The sequence below is a fragment of the Colletotrichum phormii genome, assembly GCF_030913505.1.
Source record: "Colletotrichum phormii strain CBS 102054 chromosome Unknown BDP81scaffold_1, whole genome shotgun sequence".
Lineage (NCBI taxonomy): Eukaryota > Fungi > Ascomycota > Sordariomycetes > Glomerellales > Glomerellaceae > Colletotrichum > Colletotrichum phormii.
This window is the reverse complement of record NW_026851443.1, coordinates 834642-854305: the sequence shown is the minus strand read 5'-3', so window position 1 is coordinate 854305 and position 19664 is coordinate 834642. Positions and strand designations below refer to the sequence as shown.

At 54.0% G+C, this 19664-nt stretch overlaps 5 protein-coding genes and 1 non-coding gene across 6 annotated transcripts; 4 read left to right on the top strand and 2 right to left on the bottom strand.

The window, feature by feature from the left end:
• The first annotated feature begins 58 nt into the window (after positions 1 to 58).
• BDP81DRAFT_3505 (aromatic amino acid aminotransferase) lies at positions 59 to 2869 on the top strand. Its single transcript, XM_060586199.1, has 4 exons — positions 59 to 401; positions 787 to 1423; positions 1546 to 1902; positions 1972 to 2869. Exons 1-4 carry the CDS (start codon positions 251 to 253, stop codon positions 2705 to 2707), a joined length of 1881 nt encoding a protein of 626 aa, XP_060451442.1. The 5' UTR covers positions 59 to 250; the 3' UTR covers positions 2708 to 2869.
• A 246-nt stretch (positions 2870 to 3115) lies between these two features.
• Positions 3116 to 4564, bottom strand: BDP81DRAFT_444146 (ribosomal protein L4/L1; the record flags this gene model as incomplete). The annotated part of the gene is made up of 3 exons (XM_060591794.1): positions 3116 to 3815; positions 3922 to 4072; positions 4360 to 4564. 3 exons carry the CDS (start codon positions 4562 to 4564, stop codon positions 3116 to 3118), a joined length of 1056 nt encoding a protein of 351 aa, XP_060451441.1.
• Positions 4565 to 5772: 1208 nt separating this feature from the next.
• On the bottom strand, positions 5773 to 5859 carry BDP81DRAFT_t3. Its single transcript has one exon. It is a non-coding gene; the product is annotated as a tRNA-Pro (tRNA).
• A 683-nt stretch (positions 5860 to 6542) lies between these two features.
• Positions 6543 to 8289, top strand: BDP81DRAFT_388331 (large neutral amino acids transporter small subunit 1; the record flags this gene model as incomplete). The annotated part of the gene is made up of 4 exons (XM_060587097.1): positions 6543 to 7310; positions 7366 to 7527; positions 7581 to 7956; positions 8015 to 8289. 4 exons carry the CDS (start codon positions 6543 to 6545, stop codon positions 8287 to 8289), a joined length of 1581 nt encoding a protein of 526 aa, XP_060451440.1.
• Positions 8290 to 11778: 3489 nt separating this feature from the next.
• BDP81DRAFT_444144 (uncharacterized protein) lies at positions 11779 to 14651 on the top strand (the record flags this gene model as incomplete). The annotated part of the gene is made up of 2 exons (XM_060591793.1): positions 11779 to 11855; positions 11912 to 14651. 2 exons carry the CDS (start codon positions 11779 to 11781, stop codon positions 14649 to 14651), a joined length of 2817 nt encoding a protein of 938 aa, XP_060451439.1.
• A 2175-nt stretch (positions 14652 to 16826) lies between these two features.
• Positions 16827 to 19026, top strand: BDP81DRAFT_337319 (family 76 glycosyl hydrolase). The gene is made up of 2 exons (XM_060585972.1): positions 16827 to 17419; positions 17475 to 19026. The coding sequence occupies exons 1-2, from the start codon at positions 17227 to 17229 to the stop codon at positions 18665 to 18667; spliced, it is 1386 nt and encodes a 461-aa protein (XP_060451438.1). The 5' UTR covers positions 16827 to 17226; the 3' UTR covers positions 18668 to 19026.
• The last annotated feature ends 638 nt before the right edge of the window (positions 19027 to 19664 follow it).

The following is a 19664-nucleotide window of genomic DNA, read 5'->3' as shown; positions in this document are numbered from 1 at the left end:
CTTATCTTTCAAAAGTCCGTTCTTCATCTTCCCCCTCTTGGCTCTTTGGTTCATAGTCTTTGCTGGTGGCTCTCTCGGCTTTGGTATACCTCATTTTACACTACAGACTCAACTATCAAGATTGAGTTGTCCAACGCAATTACTCCACGGTGCCGTATAAGCCTTATCTCCGCCGAGGCACGCGACAGCTTAGCAACATCACTGTCCCCGTCACCAGCACCATCGTATCAGCATACCAACGTCATTCACCATGTCTGCCGCCACCATGGACAGCTCGTCCAAGAAGGCGCCTTTGAGCCTCGCGCATCACTTCTCCGAGGTCACCAAGAGGCGTGAGCCCAGCAAGATGAAGGAGTACTACAAGTACTTTGAGATCCCCGGCATTGGGAACCTAGCTGGAGGTTAGTATCCGAAAACCCCAAACTCACATTATCACCCCCGAATAGCTTCGACTCTTTTTTTTATTTCAGTTTTACACCAGCACGTTTTTTGTTGTCACGTCTCTCTGTTTCTCTTCTGCACACTGGTGGTTGCATGGCATCGATGGGATTGGTTTGGGTTACCACGATCTATCCAAAATACCTAATCCCCTGAGACGGGAAGGAATGCCGCAATATATGCCGTGATGTGCACCTTGCGTTGCGTGCTCCGCGCTCACCGTCACGTACGTGCGGGATCGCGCGTCAACGCTCCAATGATATTCGCAATCCCGATTTCGGCCACACACTCACTACCTTGGAGAAAGCATGAATCGCTGACACTTTTTTGGTAAACCCTGTTTTATAGGCCTTCCGCATTCGAGCTTGTTCCCGTTTGACACTCTCGAGGCGCAGGCGGCGAAGCCCGAACGATGGGAACCGTCTCCGATCCCCGATGACGGCACCACCACCACGCTCCCGATCCGGAGCGCCGCCGCTGCCGCCGTCTCGGGCCAGGACAAGGAAAAAGACGTCAAGGCCTCCCGGCACGTCACCGTCCCCGGCACCGACGACGACCGCGACCCACTCCGCCGCATCGACGTCGCCACCGCGCTGCAGTACGGCACGGCCGAGGGGTATCCGCCCCTGCGGTCCTTCATCCGCCAGTTCACGCGGGACCACCTGCACCCGGACGTGCCGTACCTCGGCGGGCCCGAGGTGATTCTCAGCTGCGGTGCGACCGACGGCTTCTCCAAGACGCTGGAGCTCATCACGAACCCGTGGAGTCCCGCGAAAGATGCCGCGGCGGAGCGGCCCGGTATGCTGTGCGAGGTCTTTGTGTACAGCCAGGTCCTGTCGCAGGCGCTGCCACGGGGCATTCAGGTCGTGCCTGTCGAGATGGATGACGGCGGCATGATTGCCAACGGACCTGGCGGGTTGGAGGAGGTTCTGGCTGGGTGGGATGAGAAGAATGGCAAGAGGCCGCATTTCATGTACACCGTGACGTGAGTTTGGTTCTATTCTTTCTAAACTCTATCTCTCTCTGCTTCCCTCTTTGGGGGGAGGATCGCTGCTCTGATTGGTAAGACAAAAAAACAACACATGGCTAACACGTGGCGTGGGGTAGGATGGGTCACAACCCGACTAGCGGCATATTGTCCGTTGAACGCCGCAAGGAGATTTACGCCATCGCCAGCAAGTACGATGTCATCATTGTCGAAGACGACCCGTACTGGTACCTGCAGTATCCTTCCGCAGTCGTCGAGGAGGCCAAGTCGCGCGGGCTGGAGGTTTCTGCTCCTCCGACTTACAAGCCCACCAAGTCATCCGGCTACCAGTTCCTGGATTCCTTGATCCCTTCGTTCCTCAGCATCGACACCGAGGGCAGAGTCATCCGCCTCGACACCTTTTCCAAGACCATTGCGCCGGGATGCCGCATGGGCTGGATCACGGCGCAGCCGGCCATCATTGAGCGTCTGCTGAGGTATGCATCATCCATCTAACCACACATCGTTTAAAACAACCATCAAAACTAACACTGTCATCCTCTCAGAATCACCGAAGTCACCACCCAGCAGCCCTCCGGCTTCGTGCAATCCACAGTAGCAGAGCTCATCATGGGCGACCAGCCCCCCGCCGCCCGCACCGCCTTCGCCGCCCTCACCTCGCGCCAGAAGCAGACCTTCCAAGGCTGGAAAATGGACGGCTGGGTCCGCTGGCTGTCCGGCCTCCGCGGCGTCTACGAGCGCCGCATGAACCGCATGTGCACCATCCTCGACGAAGGCTCCATCCAGCTCAAGCAGTCGACCCCGCGCAGCGCCGACGACGCCGACTGGGGCGTCGTGAGCAAGACGCAGCTCTACGAGTTCGCCTGGCCGCGCGGCGGCATGTTCATCTGGCTCAAGCTCCGGCTCGAGACGCATCCGCTCTGGATGGCGACGGGCGGCGAGAGGATCCCCCTGCTCGACGGGGAGAGGCTGTCGACGGCGCTCATGTTCTTTGCGACCAAGAAGCCGTATCGTGTGCTGGTGAGTCCTGGGTTGATCTTTAGTGCTACGCCGGCGATTCGGGCGGAGAGGGGATGGGCTTATTTCCGGTTGTGTTTTGCGGCGGAGACGGAGGAGAATGTAGACTTGTGTTCGCAGAGGTTGGCGGATGCGATTCAGAGGTTCTGGAGATTCAAGAAAGTGGAGGAGGTGGAGGATATCCTCGGAGACTTTTTCATGGCTCAGGGTGAAGAGGAGGGGCTTGAGGGGTTGGGCAACTTGGGTAGTCTGATGGGATGTTAAAGACCTTTCTAGATCTTGAGGAGATGGACACGTAACGAATCCGATGAACCAAACTATCCGTGGCATAAAAGGACGTGGGTTACAGCTCACATCTGATGGAGACCATGGAGTTTAGAGAACTTTTTGTAGCTACCTTACAGTCACTACGTAATAGAGAGAAAATACAAAAACAAGAAAACGTCATAATCACGTGGATTCAAGTCGTCACGGTCCAGGGGCAGACCAAATACACCAAGACTTTTGTGTGAATTCAAGGGAATCATTTGTCCATTGATGAATTGAGGTCAACATTTCCTAGTTGCCATTACGCCTCAAGCACAAACCATGCTAAAATGTAGCCCCGTCCGTTTCAGAAACCTGCATTCCACCACCGTCGCGTCAGAACACCCGTCCCAGAGAAGAAACTGTTTATTTCTTCTGGGCAGCCTCCTTGGCGAATACCGAGGCGTAGGGGTTCAGGCGGAGCATGACCTGCTTGTTCTTGAGGGGGTTCTTCTTCTGGACCGCGGAGCGGCGGGTGACGGCGTAACCCTTGGGCTCGTTGAGGGCGGACTGAGTTTCCGAGCTGTTGATCAGACGGGTCAAGTCGCTCTGGGAGACGATGTTGGAGGGCAGGAGGAAGTCCTTCTTGAGGGCGGAGGGGGTGGTGGTGGTGCCGTAGATGGTGTCCAGGGACTTGAAGGCGGCCGAGGTCCAGACGACGAAGCGGCCGAGGTGGCCACCGGGGGCGAGCTGGAGGAGGTTGAGGGCGGTGACGGGGGAGGTCTCGACACCGGGGACGTTGCGGAACGCGGTGACGAGCTCCTTGCCGTCGACCTCGGGGTCGTAGATGACCAAGGGGCCGCGGCGCTGGCGGTGGCGGCGGCCACGAAGCTTACCCTTACCGGCGCGGAGCTTCTTGGACTTCTTGACCTTCTCGACGTCGTCGGAGGCACCGACGGTCTTCAGGAGAGAGACAGCGGCGGCAGTGCGGGTGACGGCGGCGTTCTCGAAGAGAGCGGAGTCGACGACCAGGGGGACCTCGGGGACGTTGGAGACCTGGTGACCGCGGGCCTGGAGGAGGGGGGCAACGCCGGAGGCGGCGATAGCGGAAACAGTAGCGTAACGTCTGTAGATTATGCCTGTTAGGAACGCTGGTTCTTTTTCTGCTCATCTTCACGATCCCCGCAGCGGGGTGGTGAAGAATCTGGAGAGAGAATGGAAAAAAATCTCACCTCTGGCCCTGGGAGACCTTGACGTGCCACTTGCGCCACGTCTTGGTGGGGGCGAACATGCGACCGGAACGGCACATGTTACCGAAGGCGGCCTGACCGGCACGGTGAGTACCACCACCGGAGACACGGGGGATACGGGCAACAGCGCGACCTGTGGTGTTTCTGTCAGCAACAATGATTACCCTCTCGGAGTAACGTCTTCGTAGAGCCCTCTATTCCCCAGCTGTCGTGAATCTTCCAATTCGTCGAGAAAGTTATCGCTTCGGTCCCTCGGACATCCACCACATGGCAGGTTGTGTCGTAACTCCCTTCCCAGATGTCTGCTCGAGGTCCCGTTCGCGTTCCTTTTCCTGTCGAATTTTCGTTTCCTCCACTCCAGCTGGAAAATAGAGTCCTTCTCCTCGTAACGCTCTCGCTTCGGATCGGGTGTCGACTAACCAGTTCCCCAAGACTCGGCAGAGGTCTGGTGACCGGCCTTCTCGCTGACGGAGTAGGGCTGGCGCTTGTTCTTGGCCAGGCCCTTGTGAACCTCCTGGACGATATCGGGACGGATAGGGCTCAGGAAGACAGCCGGCAGGGTGTGGGTGTTGCCGGAGGACTTGCCATCCTTGCCGATGATGGTGACGGTAGGTCTCGAAGCCATTGTGTTGATCGTTGATTGACCTGTGAAGAGAGAAAAAAAAAAAAGGACAAACGGTTAGTTGATGATAATGGAAGGACAGGAAAAGAATTGGAAATCGCCCGGACGCCTGACTAGAATATGGAGAATTCCGAATTTTTCGTCCAGAGCCAGGGACTAAAGAAAATTGAGCTTACCTGGGTCAACGGTGGGCTTCAGTGGCTGCTGGTTAGTGACGGGGTTGAAGTTTGCACTCTGGCTTCGCGATCAATTTCACACGACAATGTGAGAAAAAAAATCGGTGTGGGCGGCGGAGACCCTAGGTACCCAGGTACCCAGGTACCTGTTAGCGAAGCCCGGTCCAAGTCACGTGAGCTGCCAATGGGACAGTGCTTCCCCAAAATGCTCTGACACAGTGCTTGCCCCACCTTCACGGCATGCTGGAGGACGGGAGGCGGGACCTGGGGGTTCACGTCAACGGGTCTCTTCAGATCTTGGAAACCCGTGTTAGTGCATGCGAGGAATGCGCCGGGCAGTTCATCATCTCTTACAAGTTGATGCAATTTATTCGAGAGATTTAAATATTATCCCAAGCGAGTTGAGATGGTTTTGTCTTGGTCTGGCGTTTAGAGCTGAGAGCATCTCAGGTGCATCCCACAAGGTGTACACCTCGTGCCTAGGTAGGACACACAAGTTACAACTCACCTCCCTTTCAGCGCCTCGAGCGTCTTGCGATGTTGGTCAACATTCCGTTTCGTTGCCATGTTCTAGCTTAAAGCGAATCAATGTTCGGATTAGTCCGGAGTGAATTCGCACCACACAAAACTGACTGTCTGGTTCTAGGTACCATAGGTAGTAGGTACGCTGAGTGAGAGACGTGTAGGACGGCAGTAAAGTCCTCGATAGACACGATATCTTATACATCACACCCCAAACTGCAAAAATAGAAGCTGTTTTCGAATTACAGCTATTACCACTAACCATCCAAGAAATAACATACGACCGGCCCCATCAATATCCTTGACACATAGCCTGTGAGTAGGACACATCTCAGCAAAAGAACCCAGATCTCTAAGGTACTTGTAAGTGCAACCGCGTGATCACGTCTACTTCTTCCCGATGTCCCCAGACTCTCAACCCAAAGCCATGCAACTCCAAATTCGAGTCGCAGCAACGTCTTCAGACAAAACTGGATCCAACCTGGAAATTTCAACAAAAATGCAAAAGAATTGGGCCCTAACCAGGATTCGAACCTGGGACCTCTCCCAGAAGTGTCATGAGGACCCTAAGGGAGAATCATACCGCTAGACCATCAGGGCTAAGAAGGTATTTCTGGTTGATGCAAGGGTTGCCGATTTTGACACCCATAGCTCCTGGGTCCTTGTCCCTTCCTTAACTCCGGCCCTCCCTCTAGCTAGAAGTTCAAAACCAGATCCAGTGGTCTCTCGCCGCCTCTCAATCTTTGTAAGGTTGCAGCTTTGCTACGATTGACAAATCAAGACTCTGCAACTCTCTCTTAGCCATTACTCGTCCCAGGCTGACAGGCACACATGTGAGTTGACGCTATCTTTCCCGCCAGTGAGGAGGGCGAAGGGCATCCGGATCTGATTAGATGCAGAATGCCAAAATGCTATCCGAAGTCATGCTATCAGACCCCAGACAAGGGCGCAAAGATCCCTGTCAACCGCTCCAGAGATAAGACAAAACGCTACGCGTCCAGTGTGGCAATCGAACGAACCCTTTTGCTCAGAGTCGGCATCCGAGCCTGTTACTTTATACCCGAGCTGGCCTACTTTTACATTCGACTTACCTCCCCTTAGATGTTTCTCAAAAATTTCGTAAAACGTAGTTTAAGAGACTGAGGAAAGAGTGACCTTGACACGCCAAAATCAAGCTTCTGGGATCCCACCACACTCACCTTGCATGGATTTGAAAGGTCGCTGTTAAGACTTAACGCCCCTCGGCCCTAAGCTGAGCAAACTCAAAGTAAGCTCCTCCGACGATGGCGGACCTCCTCCGCACCGACGAAACCTCGCCGTTTCTCCAACGGCCCCCGGCACCAACAAGATCCCGCGATACTTCCCCGGCGGCGTCGGCGTCACACAAGCTCACCCTCTTCAACGGCCTCGCAATCGTCATCAGCCTACAAATCGGCTCGGGAATCTTCAGCGTGCCCTCGCAGATCAGCCAATTCGTCACTGCGCCAGGCTACGGCCTTCTGGCCTGGCTCTTTGGTGGTCTCCTTGTCTGGACGGGCGCCGCCTCCTTCATCGAGCTCGGGTTGCGCATCCCCAATAATGGCGGCATTCAGGAATACCTGCGAGCATGCTACGGCGAGTTCGCCGGGTTCTTGTTCACATGGGTCTGGTGCACCATCATCAAACCCGCGGCGAACTCAATGATTGCGACGATTTTTGCGGATTATCTCACCGAGGCCTTTGTCGCAGACCAAGAGACGCTGCCGTCTTGGGTGTCGAAAGTGGTGGCGGCGAGCTGCATCGTGATCATGACGCTGGTTAACTGCCTCGGCGCGACCGCGGGCGCAAAGGCGGCCAACTTGTTTCTCTTTCTGAAGATGGCGGCTCTGACCATCATCATCGTTCTGGGCTGCGGCGTCTGGGCCTTTGGTCACGGAGAGGGTGTTCCCTCGTCCGAGTATGGATGGTTTGGCCAGGCTCCCGAGCAGCGCGAAATAGGTCTTTGGGAGTGGCTCGGTGATTTTGGGACGGCAACGTTTGGAGCACTGTGGTGCTATGCCGGCTGGGAAATGGTGAGTTTGACTGCTCGCCTGGTTTAGCCGTGAACAAGAACTGAATATGCGGCAGGTTGGCTTTGTCTTGGGAGATATGAAGAACCCAAGGAGAGATCTGCCCCTCTTAATTAATGGCTCCATGATTGTAGTGATCATCGGCTTCATGCTGATGAATGCGGCTCTGTATGTCTGCCTGCCGATGAGCGTCATGCAGACGAGCAGCACTGTCGCTGTGGTAAGTATCAAGTGAGCCGGATTAGTATGATCGTCAGGCTGACTCAAGAATAGGAGTTCGCGAACAGGATACTTGGAACCTGGGCTGGGCTTCTCTTTTGCATCATAGTATCCATCTCGGCAATGGGTGCTTTGAACTCCAACGTGTTTGCGACTGCCAAGCTCGTCGTTGTTGCTAGTCAAAGGGGATATTTCCCTTCGATCCTGACAAATCTTCACTGTAGTCACGAAAAGGACGAGGCTGCGTGTGTCGACGAATATCTCGCATCTGCGCCAAGACTGGTCCGAGGACCCATTAGGGGTTTCTTGTCTTGGACTCAGAATCGTCGGTGGAGGAGAAACGTGCCGTTACTTCCCCTCATGCTTAACTGTGCCTTGTCAATCGTATATGTAGCTGTCGGAAGCTTCAATGGGCTCGTCACTTTCATTGGTGAGCCTCTTCGTTTGGAAAGCGATCGCACAGGATTATCAACTGACACATGGTCCAGGACTGGCGGCTTACATGATCTTCTTCTCGTCGGCCATTGGACTCATCCTTCTCCGTAGGAGAGACGGCCGCATGCCGGGGGCGAAGGCTGCCGAGTATAGCACTTGGCTCATCAATCCTGTCATCTTCAGCGCCATCAGTGGCCTGTTGGTCGTCAGAGGAGTCATCTCGGAACCTCTGCAGGGAGGGGCCATTCTCTTGGTCGCCTTATTCGGCGTCGGCTTTTTCTCGCTCAGGTTTGGCTTGCGCGGCTTCACCCACGTAGAGACCGGATAAGGCTCGCCCAGCCATCCATATTTCCGTTGTGGTCGTGCGGCAGCTGCATTGCTCCCCCGGCCGAAGCAGTCATACGCGGCTGGCCTGTCCGCTCCGGAGCTTGGACTTCTCAAGCACGCTCTCCGGTCAGCCCTGAGTCTCTCAAGTCTGTGGCGCAGTAAAGGCTAGCCAAAGCTGCTCTTGCAGAACAGACTCGCAGAATACAACAGCACAGCTCCCGATGGCTGTGAGTTTGGCCTGGATTCCCCACAGCTGGCCAAGTCGCAGTCGAGTGTCAGCGGTAAATCGACAGGAGTTAGGCACGTTGGATGCCGGAGGCGGAGAGGTCTGTGGAACTTTGGGCAGTGGTACGGTCCGTGTTGGGCCTGAATGCCTCCTTGTTCCTAGGCAAGTGGAAGGCGTCGTGAAACTGTACCAGAATTGATGCTATACAAAGACGTCAGGGAACGGCCGTGGCCCCAAAGATAGGCTTGTATCCATGCTAGACGAGGCAAAATGCACGGTGTCTGAAGAGCTTGGATAACCACAATCAGGGGCGACAGTAGTTAGCTTCGGCACAATTGACTTGAGATCTTTAAGTGATTTGCAATGTCAAAGTCGTCCAAAACTCGAGCTTTTGATCATATTAAACGGGGGCCGTTATTGTGGCGTGAGAAATGTTGCACTGAAATCCCACCGCTCTTTCTCAGTGCAGATCATCGGAAGTGAAGGGTGTCGATGGCAGTCTGAATGACGAGCTGGCGTAGATAGCTGCAGCTCTAAGACGTCGGAGACTTTGAGTGTTCTAGAAAAGGTAGACTTTTGCTATCCACCACTCGCGGCAGCTAGCCGTGTGCATGACCCCGTTGTGGGATGGAGGGGGAGAGAGAAGAGGCGAGTCTCGAAGCCTGAAGGTGGGTGTGAGGGTGGGTAGGACGGCGTCTGACATGGCCACAACATCTCTGCTAACTTTTCAAAAAGAGATACGTAAGGTGGCCTGGGATGCTGCATCATCTCTGTCATGAATTAGTGCTAGAAACGCAAGATAAGGGGCGATGCGTTTCGCTTCACATTGTTTGCGAAACTACCTGGGACAATGTAACGGGCGGATAAAAGACATGTTGCGAAGGACCGATGCCCCGTCTTATCGCCAAGATACGAACTCAATGTCGTCCGCGGGAATGGAAAGTGTAGGTTGATCTCCGGCTTTCGTCACATCGTAGAACAAACGGGCAGGTCGGCATCCGGATACCAAAAGGGCGAGCCTTGGGAATTGACCGTGGTGCCAGGCATGGGATCCAACGTAGACTAAGCCTCGCTCCTCACCTGTACGGCGACTAGTCGGCCGTTACCTGACCTCACCAAGAGTACCTACACGGAAACGCCGCGTGGCGCATGCTGCTGTCGCTCTGGGCCAATGGCAGATGGACCGTTGGAGTTTCGTTAGGAGAAGCCTCGTAACCGTATGCTTAGCTTGTCCTAGTCGTCAGATGTTCTTGTTTGACCACAACCAACAAATTACAGTCAATTCGTCTTCATCTTGAGACGAGGATGTAGACCAGGGTATCTGTAGATGAGCTTCGTAACCAGATAGGTATGCAAAGATCAGGGTCGAGCCCCGTCAGGGCAAATCCGTGCAACCGTGAATAGGTTGAAATGCAGGCAGGGACGGCAGGCTGTCGTGGTACCGTGTCAGGCCTCATCGCAGGTGGATGATCGAATCGACAGCGTCAGTTGCCCTAAACAGGTTCCCGGCATATGCAAGAAGGTATCAAGCTAGGTAGGCCGGACGTGAGAACCGGGTGGAAAGTGGATACAGGTCGATGCCGATGCACTTTGGCCTTGGGCCATCCGCACGCTCGAACGTTTGTTAGGCTTTGGCCTTGGACGTTGGAGGGGGGCTAAAGGGCTCCATCTGCACGATGCGCCGTGGGCATGGCCATCTTGCCATCATTTGTATGCAGGTCGGGGAGGGCGAGTAGCAAGGGCGAAAGAAAGTGTGGAAATGCTGCCTCTCGGATCGAGTCATCGCCACCATCCATTCCGAAAAGTTGAGTAATGATTTGTGTCTGGTTGTACTTTTGTATTCCTAGACAGACACTCAGTGTGACAGAGCAGGTATTCGCAAAGAGAAGAGAATAGAATTTCTGTAGGCGAACAACACATCGGCTGCATGGCTGCAGGTGGAGAGGGAAACCTGGCGAGGTTTGTTTGTTGTTGGAACTTGGAAGACGGCAATGCAATGGCCTTGGTGGTCTCCCACAGACAGTCAGTTGGCTGGCCGAACAAGAGGAATATGTGAGGCTGGGAGGCTATAGTTCGGTCATCCGGGCCCAGAGCGGCAGGTTTGTTGTGATAAGGCGCGAGAGGATCTTCCCGTGCCCCCAAACTCTGAATCCAACATCAGAGAGTTGCGTTCTTGGGAACGGTGTCACCTCGGTGACCGCAGGGCACTGACTGTGAAGCTGTGTTCCTGCCCTGAATGGCGACGGCGGAGGGCACCGAACAGGCAATCCTGGAAAGAGCCATCGAACGCCCAGGGCAGCTGGGGGGGCACTGAGCTGGCTGACTGGATGACAAGAACCAGGAAGGCCCTTCCTACGTGCCTGCTTTCCGGCTGAGGTATCTTGGTATCCGTCCTGACTACCTTACCTACGGTACCTTACGGTACGGAGTAACATGGATCTGTCCACCTCAGTAAGGTAGGTATCTATCCGTAGGACGGCAGGAAAGACAGCCCAGCCCGCTCCGGGAAAAACACACGCGTGCACAACAGCAGCCAGCAGCAGCCAGCACCACAGACACCACGCACCACAGCAGCCCAGCCCGGGTGGGGATACAAATTACCTCTAGCCTGCACACCTGCGCCGCACCCCGTCATCATGGAGGGGCACCAAAACGACAACACTTTCCCACCCTCAGTTGCTCCTGCCCCCCCTCCCCATCATCCACCCCCCCTGTCGGCCATGTTCAAATAAGGACTTGAACCTACGCCGCATCTTCAACGCTTCCCACATCCCACCCTTCCGCTCCCCTCCTGACACCAAACAAGACGCCTTCTTTAATCTAGCCCGTCTTTCTAACCCCCAGCCGTCTTTGGGGAATTCGTGGTGGTAGAAATCTTCCGCATCTCTTAGGTTTCTTTCAACCTTAACATCGACAACTCCCCCCCACCGCCCGGCCAGTCGGAACGCTTCTCAACTCTTACTCGTCCTTGACCGGGTCTGCTTTCGCTTTCGCTGACGCGACACCGCTACTTATATCTCGATCCATACATATCTTACCTGGACAATAAACATTGCTGGCTGCCATAATTACAGTCAGTACGACTACGGCCAGAAAACACACCTCAACTGAAGAAACGAAACGTTGCGCAAGGCTGCGACGACCGCCTGAGAGACCGGGGTCTTTCGCTCCCGTCCTCGTCAGCTACAGAGACACACGATGCCTTCAAAGTCCCGACAATTTGTCTGAGTTTTCGTTCCCATCTGGCACTACAACTCTCCGAATATGAGCGAATCACGCAACATAGAAGATCTTTTACAGACGGGCTTCTTTACAACCTCTAGGGCTAAAACCCCCAAGCAGTAAGCCCATTTGTCCTTACGTCTGTGCTGTATATCACGTCTTACACAAGTCACAGACCTATCACGGATGCTCCGGCCGTTCCTCCTCATGTCTCCAGCATCTCCAATATTACCCGACCGGCCTCCAACCCGGATCCGCTGGTACCCAGAACCTTCGACCCGCCATTGAGGCTCACCCGTCGCAAACACTTTCCGCCCCCGCCAACCGTCGAAGATGAGACCGAAGCACTCCAAAAAGAGCACGGCAGCACTGCCTCACTCATCAGCGACACCGAGCCTCCATCGCGAGGTGACGCCGATCAATACCCCATCATAATGGAGGTACACGAACACAACCCTGAACGTCGATTCGTCCTGGTACCAAAGTCTGCGAGCGGGACAGAGGACGAAGATTCGTCAGACGACGCCAAGGCTCGCGCCGCCGAACGCTCGCGTCATGCGAAGCCTGAGATCACGGGCGACTACGGAGCAAACTACGAGGCGAACACTGGCAGAAAATACCGGGCACCTCCAACAGAAGATCTGAATCACCACAAGCGACCGGACCTCGAAAAGAAGAAGAGCAGACAAGAGCTTCCACGCATTGAAACTGATGTCAAGGACGAGCAAAGCCGGCCTCGGAAGCACGAACGAACAAAATCTGCGACTCGCGTGGAGCAGCAATCAGCCGATTACTTCTCACCACAGGACGACAACAGACAGCCCAAGGAGCCTCTTCTCTCACCACAAGTGATCAAGCATGCAACAGGTGGGCGCGAAAAAGCGTATTACGACTATTCGCAATCTGGTCGGAATGGTGCACCGCGGCCCCAGAGAAGCCGCTCGAACCTGGCCGATGACAGCAGAAGGTTCGACGACAAATACACACGTCAAAATGCATCATCGAACCCGCCGCCGACGCGTCGCTCCAACACTAATATTGACTCTCCTCCCAAGGAGTCAAGAGTTGCATCCGGCGACAGGTTGAACGAATCTCCTCGCTACCAACGAGAACGGGTCGTACCGCGTGGCGAACGCCCACAAAAGAAGGATCCTTCACCGCCCTATGATCGTTCGGATCGCGAGCGCGAGCGTGAGCGCGATGGTGGTTCGAAGCGCACATCCAATTCCAAGCGCGATACTCCACGACGCCGGGATGACAGTGGCTCCAGCAGCAGCGATTACACGCAAACTCCACGGACAGCCAATATTCGGCGGAGAAAGTCGATTGTAGATCAAGAAGACAAGGACATATTGCTGAGTCCTGCTCAGCTCAAGCCGTCTCAGTCGGCCAGGTCGAGATCGCGGCCTTCCCCGGCAGAAGTTGTGATGCCATCTCCACGAGTCTCCACAAAGTCGTTCGCTGACGACATTCCGCCTCCTCCTCCGCCTCGATCTTCACAAACATTTCCAGTGACGAGGGAATCCAGGGATAATGGAGATATCAAGGAGAAGTCTGTTCCGTACCCTGATGACGATATATTGCCTAGAATTAGTCGCCTCAGCGTCCGCGATCCCGAGTCGCGTCCCTCGAGAGCGCGATCAAGGTCTCGGGCATCTACCTTTCACAATCCAGTGATAGTACCAGCGGTCATGCCTGCCATGCCTGCTCCTGCTGGACCACGGAGCCCAACAGAGAAAAGACGATCGCCTGAGAGAAGGGCCAATCTGAGTCAAACAATTCCGCCAATGGAGGCATGGCCACCAGCCAAGTTTGACCCGGCGAAGAGCGCGCCGGTCGTCGACGGCCCGAGAGGTAGCTACCGACGATACTCGCACGATGCAGACCGCGGTGGCGTATCGGATTTCCCCGATTGCCCTCGGAAGAAGGGCATTGTAGGCAAGGCCGATTGGCTTAGTTTGCCAAGGTGCGACAACTTCAACATCTGTCCAGACTGCTACAACGGGGTGTTCCTCAACACCGAATTCCGCAACGACTTTATGCCCATGTTGTTCCGACCGATGGACAAGCCAATTGCCTGCGATTTCGGCTCCATTGGGTGGTATCACATTGCGTGGCTGTTGACGTTGAAGAATCGTTTGACGGACTTGCGCCTATTCTATCAGGTCGCCAATGTCACCAGCAAAGCGACTACTAGCATTCAGCCCTGTTCGGGAGACCGTCGGAATACCCGCGTTTGGTACTCGATCAAGAACCCGTATACGCAGATGACGATGCCAGACTTCACCGTCTGTTACGAATGTGCCAAAACCATCGAGGCGCTCCTACCCAACCTGATAGGCCTGTTCGTTACGCTCCATCCCACGGCACAGCCCACGAGGAGCGTGTGCTCGATGCACTTTAACCCCGATCGAAAGCGTTTCGTGATGTATTTCGATGCGCTTGAGACGACTTCGGATCTCGCCCTCGCAACAACCCAAGCGCCTAACATTGGGAAGCTTGTGACAGACATTGAAAACCTTTCCGTGTTTGCAGAGTGCTCCAAGGACAACCCAGTCTATGATCAAAACTGGCACGTCATGCAATTCCTTCCCCAGTTCACCGTCTGCGGTGACTGTTTCGACGAGGTGGTGGCGCCTCAATTAAAAGACGGCAACGTCATTGCGAGGAACTTTTATGTGAAGCCACAACGCTTAGAAGAGGCGTCGTGTCAGCTGTATTCCATCAGAATGAGGGCCGTCTTCGACAAATCCTGCCGTCTTAATGAACCCAAGTACCTCGAGGCCAAGGTGATTGAGCGGCAAAAGATATTTGCGGAGACGTACAAGAGGATGGCAAAACTAGAGCAGGAGAGGACCCAGTGGGCTCGAGAGGAGAGCAAGAAGCTGCTTCAGGAATGGGAAAAATGGGAATGATGAATGCGTATGAATGAAATGAACATGAGAAACGGACGAGCATGTGGTAAGGATCAGCTTATACCACGGCCTGGATCGCCATACAGCCTCTAGGAGACTTATGAGTACATGGAGAGAATAATCGTCTGTATGAAATTGGAACAGCCATTGTGATTGTTGAGAGCTTTGTCATGATGCGTAATTATGGTGTACCTTTTCTTCGAGCCTCGGGCTTACTTGTTTAACAAAACTTTTCTCGGTCGGTTAATGATTGATTCTCGTTTCTCTCGATAGGGTGCCAATTAAGGTTGTGAATATACAGTCACTCATATATGTGAGACGAGATGTTTAGGTCCAACCTGTGAACTCTACTGAAAGCATTGATAATGCTGGACACTTAACCATGGGGAAGGTCCATGGACCATTCGGCTCGGTGTTCATATGGCTCTCCATCGCTCAAGAAAGAAGAATGCCTATGGAAGCGGACCGGACGGCTCTTGTCCAACCAAGGTGCTGATTTTTGACGGGTGAGCTTCGCATGCGTTGTGATACACCCGCTCCGTCTATCAAGGTCTCGGAACCACAAAAGCAAGACGACCGGTCCAACGGTTTCCCGAAACGGTAGGACTTGCAGATGGGTGGCTGCTACGACTCTGCGGCGTCATGTTATGACTCTAGGCTGACGGCTAACGGCTCCGGAATATTTATGGTGTATGAGGTGGACGTCTGCGTTGTGCTTTCTTTTGTTAGAGGTCCGAATCGCAGCTGCGGTCTTATGCTGGTCTATCACTCTATCTGTTTCGGTGACACGATGCGGTACTTTGATGAATCTTACTTGCCCACGAAAACAACAATACTCCGTAGATGAGGTTTGATCAAGTGACCCATGTGTCCGGAGTAAAAAGGTCGATCTCGTACCTCGGGATCCGCGGTCCAAGTGCTTGCTCAACAGTCGTTTTGAGTATTGACTTGGGCTCGCCTCGGTCGATCAAAGATGGAAAGGGACTAACTAGCACGAGGGTGTGGTACATATTTGAGATATTTGTCCTTCTCCTTTACGAACCCTGAACAGTAATGCATTGCGAGAAAGGGAAAACCCGGCATATGTGGCGCAGAACATCTTTTTGGGGTTTTTTGGTTGAGCCACAACAAGCCATGAACCATCCCAACATCGCAGTTGGCAGGCGAGACCGAAAATAGTGATGCAGCGGTTCCCTCATTGACGAGTGGAAGAAAGATGCGAGAAGGGGTGTGAAGCACGGGCCCTGTTCCCTCAGATAATCCTGGACGTTGCATGTGTGACAGCCAACTTTGCCGAACGTCAAAAAAGATCCCAACCTTTGGAACTACATTGCGCACAGAAGGACTGCATCAAGCAACATCGGATTCCCGTCTGCACGACTGCAAGTTCGCCCGCAGCTATGCGTCGTCCAGTGTATTCGGGTTCCTGTCGTGGAGTCGTAGAGGAGCAAAATCTGCATCTACTGCCCCCGAAAAGGTCGGATCATTACCCACAGAACTTCCAAGTTTAGAGCGACAGAGAGAGGAGCGGATGATCGGTTCCCCATTTCTCCAATACGAGTTCTGTATCGCGAACTCATCGTGATGGAGGGCCCCAAACTCAGGAAACCCTTTGCTCAACCCGCTGCAAAAGCAGCGAACCAATCCACCAATCCGCCAAAGAGATCCAGATCTTCCAGAGGCTTGGCATACAAGTCTAAAATGTTTACTCGTCTCTTTTGGCTTCCGGTTACACGTCTGTGGTCGCAAGGGGGTTCCGCGGCCAATCTTGAGACGGAGAGGCTGCCAAGTTCGCAACCGCAACGGTTTCATCTCTCCCCGTACCCGAACGCACAGCCTCGCTCGCCTCGCTTCTCGCCCACAACATCACAGTCCCTGTCTCTTATCGTCGCTGTCTACCTACACTACTGTGTCCTGTGACGGTGGAAAAAGGGGTGGAGAGTTCATGGCGGTGCGACACGGTGGCAAGGGCGCCTGGGGTTCGGAAACGTCGTGTACGGGGGTTGACGCAGCAGAAAATCGGTCACGACGTTGGGTGTTCGACGAAGTCGTCCAAACTCAGTCATGGGTGGTGGAAGTCCCCTCCTTTCCTTCCAGGCTGTATCTCTTGTTGTTCTCCTTCACGTCATTCTGGTCTCTTTCTCTTTTCCCCCAACCCTACCCTCCTATGCCCCATCTCGGCTTCATTGACTATTGTCTCTGAAGCATTCCTCTCCTTTTTCGTCAACGCGAGACCGTTACGAAGACTTGTTTACAAGTCTATTCCATTCTTTACTCCTGGTCGAGTGCTCTCGTTGTGTACGGGTTGTTTCAGGCTTCTCTTGTTTAATCTTTCCCTTCGCAGTCCAGGAGACATTTTGAGTAAACGAGTTTTGTTGGTGATTTATTTTTACGTTATTCTTTATCCCTTTATAGCCAACTGAACCAACTATCTGTCTGGCACGGTCACATCGAGAGCCAAGACGACAGGCAACAAACATTACCCACGAAGGAGCTGCGGTCTCGGTCTGATCTCACATAACGAATCACAATCTTTACCCTGACGACGACGACAACTTGCAACTCACAGTCAATCATGCGGGGGTTCTTGAAGATTGCTGGCGCGGCATGCGTGCTGGGCCAGCTTGCGGACGCGACTGTCAAGATCAACTTTGACCAAGACCAGTCCATCAAGGATGGTGCAAGCACAATAGCCTTCGGCTTGTTGAAGTTCTACACAGGAAACAACACTGGCGACACACCGGGCAACTTGCCAGACCCGTACTTCTGTAAGAGATTTCATCGAGGGATTCTATATCCAACTCTATTCTAACAAAGCATCAGGGTGGGAGGCTGGAGCGATGTTCGGCACAATGGTGGATTACTGGCGCCTGACGGGAGACGATACATACAACGCAGTAACAACACAAGCACTGCTTCATCAGGCAGGCGATGATGCCGACTTCATGCCGAGAAACCAGACGAGGACGGAAGGAAATGATGACCAAGGATTCTGGGCCATGGCGGCGATGAGCGCGGCGGAAAACAACTTCCCAAACCCTCCATCAGACAAGCCTCAGTGGCTGGCACTCGCGCAGGCTACCTTCAACCAATACGTCAGCCGCTGGGATATGGAGACGTGCGGCGGTGGATTGCGGTGGCAGATCTTCACGTTCAACAACGGCTTCAACTACAAGAACTCGATTTCGAACGGATGCTTCTTCAACATTGCGGCTCGACTAGCGCGGTTTACCGGCAACCAGACGTATGCGGACTGGGCGGAGAAGATATGGGACTGGGAGACAAGCGTTGGTCTGATCACGCCCGAGTTCAAGATTTACGATGGTGCCACGGTCGACAACGGGATGAACTGCAAGGATATCGACACGATCCAGTGGTCGTACAACGCGGGTATCTTCCTGCACGGTGCCGCGACCATGTACAACTTGACCCAGGACAAGAAGTGGTTGACGCGAACCGAGGGCGTGCTGACGGAAGCGACGACCCTGTTCTTCAACCAGACTGCCATGTTCGAGCAGGCCTGCGAGGCATTCAAGCTGTGCGACCAGGACCAGCAAAGTTTCAAAGGGTACTTCACGAGGTGGATGGCCGGAACGGCGCAGGTGGTGCCCTCCCTGTTCGACAAGATCATGGGCCTCCTCCGGCCCAGCGCCGAACTCGCCATCGCCGCGTGCAACGGGTCGCCGGCTACGGGTTACAAGGGACAACCGGGCACGGCGTGCGGATTCCAATGGGTGCCCAAGGGCCAGTTCGACGGCCAGGTCGGCGTGGGTGCGCAGATGAACGCGCTCGACGCCACCATGTACATGCTCGTGAAGAAAGCGGACACCAAGACGGCGCCGGTGACTGCGGACACGGGCGGCACGTCGGTGGGCAATGCCAATGCCGGCATGAGCTCGCAGCCCAAGATCCCTACGTTGCCGCCGATCGAGACCAAGGATAAAGTGGCTGCTGGATTTGCTACAACGGCTATTACTTTGAGTATCGTGGCCGGGTGCTTTTTCATCATGAAATGAGAAAGGGCATGGTAGTTTGATTCAGCAGCATTTTTTCAGTACTCGGGTTCTCGGTCGAACAATTTAATCTGGCAACGGCATGGGATGAGGCGTTTTTTTGGGAGGAAAAGACTAGCTTTGATAGCAGTCTATCATGATATACTGGCATTGGTATGTGGGCGGCAACAAATGTAACAGACCTCTATCCAGAAGAAGGTTCGGGTTTACGATATACCCTACATACACATACATTTACATATACACATTTTATTTTCATGATGCCAATCTGGTCTCCAATGCTCCGTCGCCTAGACTTTCCCTCACACCCCAAACTCTAGAGCATGCACAAGCAGTCGCTTCGCAAAGACCACTCAACGACAAAGAGCGCTTATACTGTATCAAAATTGAAGGCCAAGTCAGGAAGGCTCCCACTCGGCAACACTTGCTGTCGTGAACCGCTCAAATTTTTACTCTTCATTTTCTTTTAGCGTTGCGCGAGGTTAAAATCTCCCAATTCGTACAGTGCAAACAAAAACTGGTAAGTTGGTAACGACATCGGCGAGACCCCGGGGCGCTTGCGCTTGCCGGATGAGGTGACGTTTCCACCCCCGCGGGCCCTGCACAAGGTACATCACACCCGACCCCGCGGCGCGGAGCTGTTGGGAACGTAGGTGGGAAAAAGAGGACCACTGAGGATCTGGACCTAAGAAGAACATTGGAGAGAGAACGAAGTTCGGGTGGGACGTCATGGTCGTCCAATTGCTCGGTCCCTTGGGGCCGACTTACATAGACTCGGGTTGTTCCCCCGTTTGCCTTGTGAATGAGAAGGCTTGCTCTCTCGTTCTCTCCTCATCTCCCGACTCAACTACTACCATCCCCTCATATCTGAATCCGAGGACAATCTTAGATCATTTGGCTCTATCTCAACTTCAAAAGCACCATTATCAGAGGTGACTTTGTCCAAGCTAGAGAAAAGCTTCATCTTATCTGGGCATCACACCATACCACAACACATATC

Excerpts from the sequence above, each read along its gene's own strand:
- BDP81DRAFT_3505 (XM_060586199.1), top strand. The coding sequence starts at position 251 with ATGTCTGCCGCCACCATGGACAGCTCGTCCAAGAAGGCGCCTTTGAGC. Across the intron at positions 1,424-1,545 it reads CATTTCATGTACACCGTGAC|GATGGGTCACAACCCGACTA; the intron begins GTGAGTTTGGTT and ends GGCGTGGGGTAG. Across the intron at positions 1,903-1,971 it reads ATCATTGAGCGTCTGCTGAG|AATCACCGAAGTCACCACCC; the intron begins GTATGCATCATC and ends TCATCCTCTCAG.
- BDP81DRAFT_337319 (XM_060585972.1), top strand. The coding sequence starts at position 17,227 with ATGCGGGGGTTCTTGAAGATTGCTGGCGCGGCATGCGTGCTGGGCCAG. Across the intron at positions 17,420-17,474 it reads CTTGCCAGACCCGTACTTCT|GGTGGGAGGCTGGAGCGATG; the intron begins GTAAGAGATTTC and ends ACAAAGCATCAG.